Source organism: Delphinus delphis, chromosome 6 (assembly GCF_949987515.2).
Source record: "Delphinus delphis chromosome 6, mDelDel1.2, whole genome shotgun sequence".
NCBI classification, from domain to species: Eukaryota; Metazoa; Chordata; class Mammalia; order Artiodactyla; family Delphinidae; genus Delphinus; species Delphinus delphis.
Window position 1 is genome coordinate 21540523 of NC_082688.1, and position 14593 is coordinate 21555115.

The window sequence follows — 14593 nt, forward strand, 5'->3', positions numbered from 1 at the left end:
CATAAAAGTGACGCAACTTTCACAGGGTCTTTCAATGACTAGTAAATGGCAGAGACAGGATTTGAACTCAGGCCTTTAGACCTGGAAAGCCCACGAGCTGTCTCCTGCCACTCTCCTAAGCTTGAATTCTTTGTAGACCACCCTGACAATGTTTGCCAGAACTAAAGTATTTTTTAATTTAATAAGTTTCTTAAAACAACTTATGTTTAAAACTTAAATTTATTGATCAAGGACACAGTAATATATGTGATATCATGAGTTTGATGAACACCTGGGCTTTTTCAAATATACACAAAAATCAATACAAAGCAAACACATAAAAATATATTCATGTGCCACCAAAAAACTCACCCTCAAGTGAATAACGCATTTTAGGAAAGCACTACTTTAAGCCATGCTGCTTCCACCTATTTTATGTGACTCTAATGACTTAAAAAGAAGAAAGGAAGCACAGCAAAACTCTTATAGCCAAACATGCATTTATTCAAAGTTGTCACCTTGGGAAGCCATACCCTCATTTCAGGGATGCTGCTATTATCAAAATGTGTTGGTTTTGTAATCTGTTTGGGAATTGCCTTTGGAGGTAGTTTATGAGTCATATTAGAAGACTGGTCATATCACTTTGGAAAGCAGATACTAGAAATGACATTGAGCTTGACATTCTGTTAAGGTCTCTTGAATTTATTCTGTAGGACCTTTTACTGTTTTCAAAAGTAGAGAAAATGGATATAAAATTGGAAACCAAGAGAGTGCACTAGACTAGGCCCTGACCACAATGGGACTTCTGAGAGAGTAGTCTGTGCTCACTGTCTCTGTCCCCTCCCACCCTGTTCTCTTCTGAGCTTCCTGAAGGAGAATCAGGCGTCCAACACCCCACTTCACTGTTGCTGTCTCTCAAGGTCACTAATGACCATGGTCTAGTGTCAGTCCTCCTTCCTCTTAACCTTTCCACAACATTTAGCATTGTTGATTATCTATCCATACATTTATCAATCTATTCAACCAGTCAACCAAATGATAAATATTTTAAAAATATCTATGTCCAACCAACTGTATTAGTTTCTGGGGTTGGAGAGGTAGATAGATCTTGTCTTCGCTGTCATAGAGCTTACATTCAGGAGAGATAGACATTAAATAACTAATCACAAAATTATTTAGTTACAAACATGATGAGTACCACAGAGAAATACTGGATGCTAATAGAATACTAAAATACATAACTTTATATATGTACATTTATACACACGCACACACCCATGCACCACATGCAGAATCTAAAGCAAAGCAAAGGTACTTTATAACCCACGGAGGCTTTGGTCCCCAAAGTCCAATGCAGAGTTCAGTTGGATGCTGTGGGGGCCTACTTTGTTTAGGCCAGAGGAGCCTAAACGTCCTACAACTGGACAAGGCAGAGACCTGCTCTGCCTGCCTCTGTCCAAAGTCAGACCTCAGATCTGATCATGGCACCATGTGCCCTCCACTGGGGAAGAAAGAGCCATGTGAGGGGAGAGCAAGAGGTCGAGCCCCCAGTGCTTATGTTCTGCTCCAGGCCCTTCTTGGGTGGGAGCGAGGAGGTCGGGAGGATTGGTAGGAAGGAAGGGAGATAACGTTCGAGGAAGCAGACACTCCTTCAGATCTTCTCTTTCCTTGACTCTCGAGGCATCACACTCTCCCAGCCAACCTCTGACCTCCTTCTGCATTCCTCTTTCTCCTCTAGTTTCCCCTTTGGTTTCCATGTGTCCCAGTGCCCTGCTATCATGCCACCTGCTCTCCATGTCCTACCTGGGCATGTCACCTGCACCCAGGGATTCAACTACCATCTACCCATTGATGACCTTCAAGGCTGTTTTTTTCACCCAGGTAGATGAACTCAGACTTAGCATGTTCTAAACACAATTCGTTCGTCTCTTTCTCACAAACCCAGTCTGCTTCCTCCTATATTTCTTATGAGTACAGTAGAAGGCGATCTATTCAGACTCTCAGGCTCAGAGACTGGCAGTCAGCCTAGACTCCTTATCTCTTGCCTCCTATTGCTTTCCTTCAGAATTGCTCACAGTTTTAAATCCAGTGCCCTGATTTCATCTTTTCACCTTTTTGCTGAATAGCTACTTCAGTGCAAAGGCTCTGGGCTATGGAGTCTGGCAGATCTAGTTTTGAATCCTGACTTCACTGCTTACTAGCTGTGTGACCTTTGGCAGGTTACTTAACTTCTCTAAGCCTTAGGCCTGTAAAATGGACACTATAATGTCAAATTCATGGTGTTATTTTGAAGATTAGATGAATGATACATTTAAAGTACCGTACATGCTATCTGGTCCATAGTAACAACTCAATAAATGTTCACTCGTTATTGATTTTATGATTGCCTCCTATGACTGCTGGGAAAATGTGATCAAATCTATAAAGACCTACGTATCAGTGTTTGATGTATTGTAATCACTGAGTAAAGGGTATCACATTCTTTCCTTGTGACCTCCAGTGTCTCTTTCAAAATACACCAGAGTTATCTTTCTAAAAAAAGAAGTCCCCCACACCATTGTAAAGCAATTATACCCCAATAAAGATGTTAAAAAAAAAAAGGAAGTCCCCATCATCTTCCTGCTTTTAGCTCTCCAAGGCTCGTCGGAGTAAGTCTGCGCTTAGTCTAGCGAGCAGGTCTTCCCAAGTCTGATCCCTTCCTCTCTCTGCAACCTTGCTTCCCCTCTTTCCTCCTCCCCAGCACGTTACACGTCTCTGTCTGAATCTGCCACACCCTTTACGCTTGCAGGCATTGGACCTGCTGTTCTGTCTTCTGTCTTCCTCACTCTTCAGCCATTCAGCCCTGAAGGTCATGCCCCCCACGAAGCCGGCTTCCCCAGGTCTTGCAGTGAGAGTTGGTGGCTTCTTTCTCTATACCCTGTGGTACTTGTGTGCAACTTTGTCCTGATATTTATCAAGTTGTAATTTTTCTGCTTATATGTTTGCTCCCTCCATTAGAAGCCATGTTCCTGAGGGAAGGACTTCTATTCTGATCATCGTCACAGCCCAGTGCCTGGCATGGGAGGACGCTTGGCATGCGATAATCGTTCAGTTAAGGGTCAGTGGTGAATAAAGTGCCCTGGAGTCAGTTCCAAAGAGAACTTCCAGAGATGTTTTCAGTTTTCGGTACTATTAGAATTAGGGCGCAGCCTCCCAAGTCATCTCTTTTAAAGGGACAGCATGGATATGGATGTTTAATAGCTGATACATTTATAACGAAGTCTTTCCAGCTGATTCGTAGACACCTGGAGGGAAAAGCAACCGGATTTTGTTATGCTACTCCTTGGGATGAAATATCTGACATCCCTAGAATCAGATCTGGGTCCCTCTGTGCAGAGAGCATGGCACAGCCTGGAGGCAGATAGCATTTTTGAGATGTTATTTGCAGTTGTCATAGTGAATGAGCAAAAAGGAAGAACAAGAAAGGAAACTTTCATGTTTCCTTTCTAACCTCTGCTTGGGTGGCAAAGAGGTCCCAAGTGGGAAGGAAATGTGCTTTACTGGCAACTCAGAGAGAAGGTGAGGAGTGGGATGTTTCCTTTTCCTTCTGGACCAGGGGGTGAGTATCAGAGGGATGTGGGAATGAGCAGAGGAATCTAGAACTCTGGGGCTTTGAAGGTCAGTGGAGAGGGAAAGGGCCAGGAATATTTGGGGCTTGTTCAAGCTGATAAAAGACTGGTGCCAACATCATCATTATGCTACCCAAGGAGGTGAATGGATAGGTCTTTGCGTCTATCAGGATACCCATGTCCACAACTGGAGTATTTCTTTGATTTCAAATTATCTGTGCTCCAGGGAGAAACATTGATGTAGAGACCCAGGGGTGCTTTAGACAGCCGTAGGTGATCCTCTGGTGTCTCTCCAGAAGTTTGCCTGTTTTCCTCTCTCTGCCTCCATTTATTCCCACTTATAGTCAGCTGACCTGGGCTTACCCAAGACCAGGTAATGTGTGACATAGAATCTCGGCAATGCTGCTGAAGGGATGATTTAGTAAAGATATAAACTCTTCCATAGGCAAAGAGAGCAGTAGACTAGGGTATGTCTAAAGATAGTATTGGTTCTGAGTAGAGGAGAAATTAGTCAACCCTACAGGTGCCTGAGGTGCAGGCTCCCTTTCCCACTTGGAGGCTGAGAAGAGATTTACTAGAAGGGAAGGATGGGAGCTGAGATGAAGAGAGGAATCTTCTGGGGCGGAGACTTATCTTTCTCACCCTTCTTGATGGGAGTCTTACCTTGGGTTTCCCAGAAAGCAGGGCCTGAGGCAGAAGGCTTATATTTTTTTCATAATAGGGAGTGCTATCCCAGGAAGCAGGAGTGAGGGCTAAGGTGAGTAGAGCTGGGAAGGAAGCAGAGCCGGTGTAAGGACGCCTTGTTGCAGCCGTCTTCACTGAGTGCAAGTATTGCTCCATCAGTGCGACAGCGCCCTGAAAGGTCTTTGTAGGTCTGCCCTTCAAGGGGAAGAAAGATAAGGGGCAGACTTATCTAGTACCTCCTGTCCCCCAGGAGGTGTTAATTCCCCCCCACTTCCAGGTTGCATGTGCTAGGGTGTGCAGCAGGGAAGCCCCAGCATGGGAGACAAGACACGGTCATGGTGTCAAAGCCCATGCAGGGCTGGAACAAGGAACAGGAGAAGCTGAGAGGTTCTAGAACATCCACAAGGGATGTCTGATTCAGTGGGGAAGCTTGAATTTGGGCTGAGGAACATTCCTGTGTGGTGAGGTGATGATTCCCTTCTCCAGAGGTGATGGTTTGGTAACTTCTACCCGCAGGGAATTTTATTCCTTTTGATGTTGGTGTAAGTGAAATTTTTTTTTTTAATTTCCTTTTGGGATTGTTCCTTGCTAGTGGACAGAAATGCAATTGATTTTTGTACATTGACCTTGTATCCTGCAACCTGGCTGAACTCCTTTCTTAGCCTTGTGTGTGTGTGTGTGTGTGTGTGTGTGTGTGTGTGTGTATGTGAATTCCTTAGGATTCTTTATAGACAAGAGTATGTCAACTGCAAGTAAAAATGGTTTTACTTATCTGCAGGGAATTTATTAAATGGATAAAAAGCTAGATCCTTGCCCCCTTCCCATCTGGACAACTTCCTAGGTGGTTTACTAGGTTCATTGGAAACTGTGTTACCTCAGGAACCGAGGTCCTAATACTGTTTCCCACATTCCCAAATATATTACATGAAATACACACAGAATATATAAAAAAAGCAGAACAACTTGAAGAAATTAGTGGCTTCGGAATAAGTCAGGATTAAATAGCTTCAGTTAAAGGAGCTCTGGAAGTATCCAGGGACCTTGTGGAGAATTTATTTAGTTTACCCCAGCGGGTTACTCCTGAGGAATGGTCCCATGTGGTGATGCGTGTCATTTCCCTCTTGGGAACAGCAGTGACCTGGAAATAATGCTCCATCAGCTGGGTGGGATGAGGAAGCCGGAAGCTGATCTTACCTGTGCAACTGCAGGGAAGATTCAGGGCTCAACTCTGGGCCGCTTTCTATCCCACAGGAGTGGAACACCAGTGGCATCCAGTGGCCTGTCAGACCAATCACAGGTTGGAATTCTCACCCATACTTAAGCAGGAATCTTTCCTTTTCCTCCAAATCAGGTAATGGGCCAAGCTCACTCATGGTGAAGTTAAATTGGGTGATGGCCTGGGGTAGCTTGAATTGCTGATTCGGTTTCTGAATCAGAGCATGAATGGTGATCATCAGAGAGACCAGCTGGGCAGATAAACTAAGTCACGCCCTCTAATGTGGTGGCCATTAGGGTTTTTCCAAAGCCCATCAATGCATTTTGTGAGTGGACTCTCTCTTTTTCTATTTTAGAAATAATTATAGAAATTAATGACGTGTCAGTGTTTAATAACACTTGTGTGAGGTGGCAAATAAACCCAGGAAGAATAAACTCCAAGATCGTATATGTGGTAAGTAAAGTGAGCTCCTTTTTCCTGCTAGGGCAGAAATGGTTACCATGGGAATAAGAGTAGGAGGGACTTGCTTCCGGAAGTGCTTCTCAATCTAACAGCTTTCAAATCCCATAGTCCTTTAAAAAAGTGAACAGAATTTTAAAGATATCTGGATTCTTTTATTTTGCATTTTGAGTTTAGTCTATTTGTCATCCTCCATATATGTGTGTGGGATGTATTTATATTTGGCGTCGTCATTATCGCTTGTTTGCAAGCTCTTGTATTTCACTCCCCCAGAACAAGCCTAGAAGCATCTGCTGCCTCGGTGACAGTTTGCAGTGAGCGGGTCTCAGGTTGTGTTGCCTCCATTGATTGCTGGTCATTTGAGTGCAGGATAGCACTCCCTGGAGATACTCCTCATTTTATGTTACTTCTCAGCATTTATGGATTACTGGGCTGATCAGATTTCATCATCAGATACCTGATAGCAGAGGTTTGCCCTATTTATCTCCCCTGGGGTGAGCAGTGCAGTATTAAAGGGAGTAGTAAGGGAGTAGGTTCCAGCACCACAAAAATCTCTCTTGTTTGTTTTAACTGAAGTCCTGGTGGGTTCTCTTGTCTTTTCCCCTCACAAAGATATACATAAAAGGACAACGGTTGGACCCCATGGAAACAGTTCATGAGGAGACAGTTAATTTGACCACAGACAACAGGACCCCGAAAGTGTGCCTAGATCTGTACCAGGGCACCAACTACACCATGCACATTTCTATTGCCTCTCCCAGACGCTCTGTGCCAGCCATCATTGAGTTCCAGACAGCTGGTAGGTGGAGGTGAAGTCTCATTTCCTCCTAGAAAATGCTAAGCACAGGATGTGGGAAAATGTGCTTCAGAATCTACTGGTCAGGAGAGTTCACGGTTGCTTTCTGAGATTTGTAGCCAGGGGATTAATTGCTCTAGGGCTCAGAACCAGAGCGGGTCTGGTAGGAGAGATTCCTCTCCTATTGATGCCAGGCTGAATGGTCACTGATGTATTGATTCTCAGCTGGGTCTTCTGGTTGACGTGGAAGGTAATAAGGCATTTAAAAGAGGAGAACAGTAGGTGATGATGCAGTCCATTTCAGTTATCCAAGGCAATAGAGGGCAGCCACATGGCTTATCTTTGGTAGGAAACTCAAAAGTCATTCACTCTTGCCTATGGTAAAGGTGGAGCCAGGGAGGCTGACCCAGGAGCTGTGCTCCAGGATGGGAACTGACCCTAGGACTGATTGGGGGTGGAGAACCGAGCTGAGAGTGGACAGGTGGAGAGGGGGAGGCAGCCTTAGGATGCAGGAGGGTAGATGTGGGGTGAAAAGAGGCGTGGACCAGAAGGAGCTTCAAGAAGTCATGATAAACCCCAATGCACATAGTTATCACATGGATTTTTATATCATCATGACAATTACAGTAAGTTTTTTTTTTTTCATAATTCTGGTTGTGGGGTGTCAGGACTAATTAAACTCCTAATAAGCAAACCTTGAAAAGCCATTGGTGTCATTTATTATTTTGGATGAGTTGAGGTAGTTCTCAACTAGCTATTTGATGTCCTAATTAAGAAAACTCAACCTTTAGGTGTTGCTGCCACTAGGAACTGGGAAGTAACATGGATGTTGCAGAAATAATTGAAGTCTGCCAGTCTTAACAATATCAAGCCAACTATGAAATTATACAAAATAGGTCTCAGGGTACTTGTATATAAATAAAACAAAATGATTTATTTCTAAGTAAATACTAGGTAGGGAAAGATATTGTCAAATTAATATAGTAACTAGAGAAAGTTGTTCAAAGTTAAAAATAAACTACTGTGGATTTATTAGGAATATGTCTTCTTTGAAAGAGCATCCCAGGACTCCAAACTCATCTGTCTCTGTTCAGTCAGAATGAGAGCTTGCTGTTCAGTGTCAGCTGTTTTTACTAATATCCTCTTCAACCTCTTCAAGTTAATTTCCACTGAGAAAAGCGTGGCCTTTTGGGTCAGACATACCTGGATTTGCATCTTAACTCTGCTGCTTAAGAGTTGGGTGACCATGGCTGAGTTTTTTACTGTCGCCAGACCTCCTTCCTCTGTCTGAGATGTTAAATGGAATTGGATTAAATTTGCAAATTAACCTAGTGAGAATTGGGATTTATATTGAATTATTCCAACTGGGAACAAGGTATGTTTCTACATTTACTCCCTATCTACTCAAATTTTGTCTTTGCTGTTTCCTTATGCACTCTTGTGAAGCTCTGTCATTCCCGCCTCTCTATCCTGCACAGTTAGCCATCTGATTTCATTATTAGCGTTATGCTAGTTCCCTTTAAATGAATTGGGAAGTTTTCCATATTTTTTATACCTTGGAAAAGTTTATATCACTTTAGAATTATCCCCTTCCCTTAAAGTTGGACACATTGCTCTTAATATTATTTAAGTTTCACCCCTTTGGGAGATGATTCTTTGATAACTTTGTCAGTTTCTTCTATGTTTTTTGGGGTCTGTTTATGTTTCTTACATTTTCTTGAGTCAATTTTTATAATTTGTACTTTCCTAAGAAACGTCCATTTTGCTGTGATTTTAAATATATTGGCAGATATATTGGCAGAATGTCACATGGAATATTTGTTTACAACTCCTCTGGGGTTACAGATTATATAACCCCAGGTTATTTTGATTTGTAGTTTTGTGTTTCTCTCTTTTTAAAACTTGATCTGCTTCGCTTGGGTTGTCTGTTTTATTACTGTTGTTTTCCCCAAAGAGTAATCTCTTGGGTTTTTAAATTGTTTTTCTTTCTCTGTCTTATTAATTTCTCCCCTTATTTTTTTTTTATTATTTCCTTCTCCCTAGTTCTCTTAACTTCATTATATTGTTCTATTACTAAATTCTTGAGTTGAATGCATAGTTCAACTTATTTCCATTATTTTCTGTTTGATAATAAAAACCTTCAGTGCTTCTTTCTCCCTTCCGGATTTGAGCTTTGCCAGAATTCTTTAGGCATTTATACATGTTGTCTTTATCTTTACTTTCAAGACATGGTATAATTGCTATTCTGATTTTCCCTTGATCAAAGAATTATTTATGAGGGTGTTAATATATGTTCTCTTTATTTTTACTTTACTTTATTATATACTAGCTATTTTTTATTTATATATTTATTATTTTTTGGCTGCATTGGGTCTTTGTTGCTGCGTGTGGACTTTCTCTAGTTGTGGCGAGCAGGGGCTACTCTTCGTCGCAGTGTGCAGGCTTCTCATTGCAGTGGCTTCTCTTGTTGTGGAGCATGGGCTCTAGGTGCATGGGCTTCAGTAGTTGTGGCACATGGGCTCAGTAGTTGTGGCACACAGGGGCTTAGTTGCTCTGCAGCATGTGGGATCTTCCTGGACCAGGGCTTGAACCTGTGTCCCCTGCATTGGCAGGCAGATTCTTAACCACTGCGCCACCAGGGAAGTCCCTACTTGCTAGTTTGATTTCCTCATTGATTGAAGGATTAATTATGTGTGTTATCAAGTGGTAGGTTTAAAATATTTTTAACATTTATGCTTTGTTGTTGATTTCTAGTTTTTTTTTTTTACATTTTAGTATTCTTTGTGGGGAATTTATCAACATTTTCTTGGGGCTTACTATTTGGCAAAGTTTTGTGATAATAGGTAGAGTGTTTGCTTGTAAGGTAAGATCTAGTCTTAAACCAGCTCTAGTAGTAAGGTTTTTCAGGACTTCTGTTTTTGTTGTCGTTACTGTTCTTTGCTTACATGGATTGCCATTCTTCTCAGTTTCTCTTAGAAATTCTAATTGTTTTGTTTCACACATTTTGATGTTATGATATTTATGTTCATGATTGATATCTTTTTTTTTTTTTTTTTTTGCGGTACGTGGGCCTCTCACTGTTGCGGCCTCTCCCGTTGCGGAGCACAGGCTCCAGACGCACAGGCTCAGTGGCCATGGCTCACGGGCCTAGCCGCTCCGCGGCACGTGGGATCTTCCTGGGCCGGGACACGAACCCATGTCTCCTGCATCGGCAGGCGGACTTTCAACCACTGCACCACCAGGGAAGCCCCGTGATTGATATCTTAACTGTAGATTCTAACTTCCACTATTAAGAAGTGGCTCACTTTAGCCTATTTAATTTTTTTTTTTTTGCCCCGATTTTCTTGATTTCTTTGTGCTCTATTTGCATGATATGCCTTTACCCCCCTTTTGTTCTTCTTAAAAGCTATCTGGATAACATTGCTATAGATGTACTCTAGGAGACAGCATATGTTGCAAACCTTTTTGAGAAAAATAGTAGTTAAGCAATTTACATTAGTGTTGTTTGTGATATGGTTTTCCTTTCTTCTGTCATCTTAATTTTTTCTCTTTTTTATGCTATGTTGTTATGTCCATTGTTTTCTCTTTTTGCTGCACGGATTTTCTTTTTTTTTTTTTTGCGGTATGCAGGCCTCTCACTGTTGTGGCCTCTCCTGTTGCGGAGCACAGGCTCCAGACGCACAGGCTCAGCGGCCATGGCTCACAGGCCTAGCCACTCTGTGGCATGTGGGATCTTCCCGGACCGGGGCACGGACCCGTGTCCCCTGTGTCGGCAGGCGGACTCTCAACCAGTGCACCACCAGGGAAGCCCCAGATTTTCTTTTTTCAGTGATTCAGACAGTATAGATTTTGCTTTTATTCTGCATTACACATTAAAAAACAAAAATAAAAAAATCCTGTTTGAATGTGTATTTCTCTTATTGCCTGTGTTGACTGAAATAATGTTAACTTCTCCCCCAGTAAGATAAGGAAGTTAGCATTCTTTACTTCCTTTTACTCCTTCCCCTTTTGCTTCCCTTATGTTATTGGTTTAATACAGCATTTTATTGCCAGCTTCTTGTTTTTAATTATTTTTAACATGTACTACATCTTTAAAGGATTCAGTTTTATATTAATTTATAGCAATATTCATAAAAATTATTTAAATAGGTATATGTTTTAATAGTTTCAGTGTTTACTACCAGTTCTTTCACACCAAAGTATCTTTGTCTTTCTCTGTATTTTTATTTCTCTCTCTGCACAGTGATTTCTATCTTCTTACTGAGGAATGGGATACTTTCTGAGCCCAGGATTATCTGAGAATATCCTTTTGTTGTCTTCACAAGTGAATAGGAACTTGATTGAAGATAAAATTCTTGGGCCAAAACCTTTGTTGTCAGAATTCTGGTGGCATTTCACATTGGCTTTGGGAATTTAAAGTTTTGAAAGAGGAATTTGAAGGCGTGATTAAAAAAAAAAAATCCTATGTAGACAATCTGATTTTTCAGCCTGGATATCATAGAAGCTTTCTTTATGTGCAAAGTTCAAGACTTTAATCATTTACTCATGCACATGGTAAATGTTTATTGACCACTTACTATGTGTTTGACATTGTTCTAGGCATCAGGAATTCAATAGTGAATGAGACAGGAGTCCTTTCTTTCATGAAATTTCAGTCATGGGTTATATACGTGTTAATGTTTTTCACAGAGTTTTCCTAGTACCCTGTGAGGTTTTGGATCTTCAAATTTCAATCTATCTACACATTAGGAATATTTTCTTTCATTAAATCTCTGATTATTGTTTTTGTTTGTTTGTTTTTGCTCTTCAAATACTCCTATGTGGAATTCCTTGTCTGTCTGCATTGGTCTTCTATTTTCTCTTTTTTTATATCCGTGCCTTTTTCCTTTGCCTTCTGTGAGTATGTAGCAAGTTTGTTCTCTATATGCATTTATGCATATATGCATTGACATTTCTTTTTTTTAAGATTAATTAATTAATTAGTTAATTAATTTTTTGGCTGCGTTGGGTCTTCGTTGCTTCATGCAGGCTTTCTGTAGTTGCGGCGAGTGGGGGCTACTCTTTGTTGCGGTGCCTGGGCTTCTCATTGCGGTGGCTTCTCTTGTTGCGGAGCATGGGCTCTAGGTGCATGGGCTTCAGTAGTTGTGGCACGCGGGCTCAGTAGTTGTGGCTCACGGTCTTTAGAGCACAGGCTTAGTAGTTGTGGCGCACGGGCTTAGTTGCTCCATGGCATGTGAGATCTTCCCGGACCAGGGCTTGAACCTGTGTCCCCTGCATTGGCAGGCGGATTCTTAACCACTGCGCCACCAGAGAAGTCCCTGCATTGACATTTCTGATGCACTTTAAATTCTGTTGTTGCACTTTCATTTCCTTTTGTCTCTTCTAGTTCCCTTTTTATTTCTGCCTCTCTCAACCAGCTTCGTCTCTGTTATCACATTCTCTTACATCTCATCCTTAATCTGTTTGAATCATCTTTAAAATTTTTTTACTGAAAGTACAGAACAGATGTTGCTGAATTTTACCATTATTTTGCTCACTATTTTTTTCAACAGTGTTCATTCTTTGCCTTCTAGGCACGATCTCCCTCTTCTTGAAAATCATTTCATGGGCTTCCCCCCTCCCTTTCTATATTATTTATCCTTGGAAGATAAAAGTTTTATTTAGGTTTGATATTTCCCTCATAATAAAATGGATGGCATTCCCTTTGATCTTACTTTACATCTCATCCTTAATCTGTTTGAATCTTACATCTCATCCTTAATCTGTTTGAATCATCTTTAAAATTTTTTTACTGAAAGTACAGAACAGATGTTGCTGAATTTTACCATTATTTTGCTCACTATTTTTTTCAACAGTGTTCATTCTTTGCCTTCTAGGCACGATCTCCCTCTTCTTGAAAATCATTTCATGGGCTTCCCCCCTCCCTTTCTATATTATTTATCCTTGGAAGATAAAAGTTTTATTTAGGTTTGATATTTCCCTCATAATAAAATGGATGGCATTCCCTTTGATCTTACTTTTTATTGGATGATATTGGTATGCTTATCTCAGATCTCATCTTGAAGGATTTACTGCTGGTTGGATGATCCAGTATCCTTTGGAGAGCAGCTGTGAGAAAACCTACTGCCCCAAGTTTTATTTCTGAGCACTTTGCTATCTTGAGTGGTGAAGCTGTAGCCCTTGGGCCAGCTCAGCATTGCCTGGCTTCATTATGGTGCTATAGCCTACAGAGGCAGGAAGGAACCAAGTCTCTCCTTTTGCCAACCCAGGTTGTCTGTCAGGTGGAACCTCCAGGTCCCTAGGCCTCCCCTTAGAAGTCCTTCCCTGTTACTGATCTCCAATGTGCTAAGGAAAGGCTATTATTATTAGAAGTAGAAATAGTGATAGCAGAGTATATAACCCTGGGTGCCTATCAGAATTGCCTGGTGAAGTAAAACAAAAAACAAAAACCCCACAGATGTCCAAGCTTTGCTTTAGATCTGCCCTGTCTGTGTGAGGCTGATGTGCATTTAGGATTGGGAACCCGCAGGCTAAATGGCTCCAGCTGGAGCAGTCCTGTGGCCTATCCTTGCTTCCAGCCCCTACCTCTATGGGCACCAGTCCTCCCCTAATCCTTCCTTTGAGATTTTGGAACCCTGCTCCTTTGCTTGGAAGGCATGTTGCTTAGAGCTCTCAGCATCTTTCTTTACCTAGTCTCTTCCACATTGTGCTAAGCAGAAATATCTTCATGTTTCTGCCTTATGGATGGCAGTCAATCCTTCTTTCCAATCCAGATGCAAATTTTGACCCATTTTCACTATTCGCAGTCACTTCTGTCAGGGTTGGAGGTGGGAAGTGGGAGCCAGATGCTTTTGTTTTCAGACTATTATGGCTATAAGTGGGAAAATCATATTGAGATGGGAACTCTGCAGACAATACTTCTGCTTTATGCTCTGTTTGTGTACAGACATAAACTATATGTGGTATTTCTCACATACATATATTTGGTATACCTCAAAATCATGTGCGTACATGGGGAAATTTTTGTTTCTGGTGTCCTTATGAAATCTTGAAAATGAAAGCTATGAAGATAACGGAGAGCACATTGTGATAGGTCTTCAAATTCTCTCTCATAACCATATCTTATATTTTCCAGTTATAGCTAACCAAGAATATTTTCTCCCATGGCTAATTGCCTGGTGCTGCCTATGTCAGTGATATTTAAAATGCTGTGGACAGTTCCAATTTTGAGTAGAATAATTTATTGTTATCATTATTACTTCTTAGGTAGCAAAGACGCCCGTGGGAGAAATATAACTATCTTATAGTAATAAAAAGCTTCTCTCTGTAGACATTTAACTTTTTCTCATTTGTAGAAAATGCACAGACCTGTTTGTTAGGAAATTTGCTTTTCCTTGAAAATTAGCCATGGTACTACTAGACTCTCTGTGGGTTCTTTAATTCATTAGTAACAAATTTTTTCTTCTTCTTCTTCTTTTTTTTTCATTTCCTGTATTAAGGAAATAGAACATCAAAGGAATGAATTAGGCTGCAGGAGGCATGAAATGACTTTTTTTCTATATAGCAATGCAAATATATCAGCTCTCTGATTATTTCATTGCCTCATCTGAGTAGCTCTTGAAATACTGTCTGCTGTGAGAATAAACATCTTGCCTGGTCATCTACTTTCTGGTCATCTTCTAGGTTGGAAACACCTGCTCTGAGAGTTCTAATCCCTGACCTTTGACTTTTATTCAGCTTTTTCCTTATTCTCAGACTTTCTGGCTATTGATATACTTACCTTCATGACATTTTGCTTATGGACCATCCAAGTGATAGAATTAACTCTCTAAAAATCTCACAGCCTTGTTA

The 14593-nt window shown here is 41.1% G+C and overlaps 1 protein-coding gene across 6 annotated transcripts in view; it reads left to right on the forward strand.

Moving 5' to 3' along the window:
- Positions 1–14593, forward strand: part of SUSD1 (sushi domain containing 1) — a 142786-nt gene that overhangs the window by 44750 nt on the left and 83443 nt on the right. For all 6 annotated transcript variants that reach the window (XM_060014326.1, XM_060014327.1, XM_060014325.1 and 3 more), the window contains 2 exons: positions 5843–5940; positions 6559–6745. In XM_060014326.1, the coding sequence (XP_059870309.1) occupies positions 5843–5940; positions 6559–6745 (285 nt within the window). The remainder of the gene's footprint in view (positions 1–5842; positions 5941–6558; positions 6746–14593) is intronic.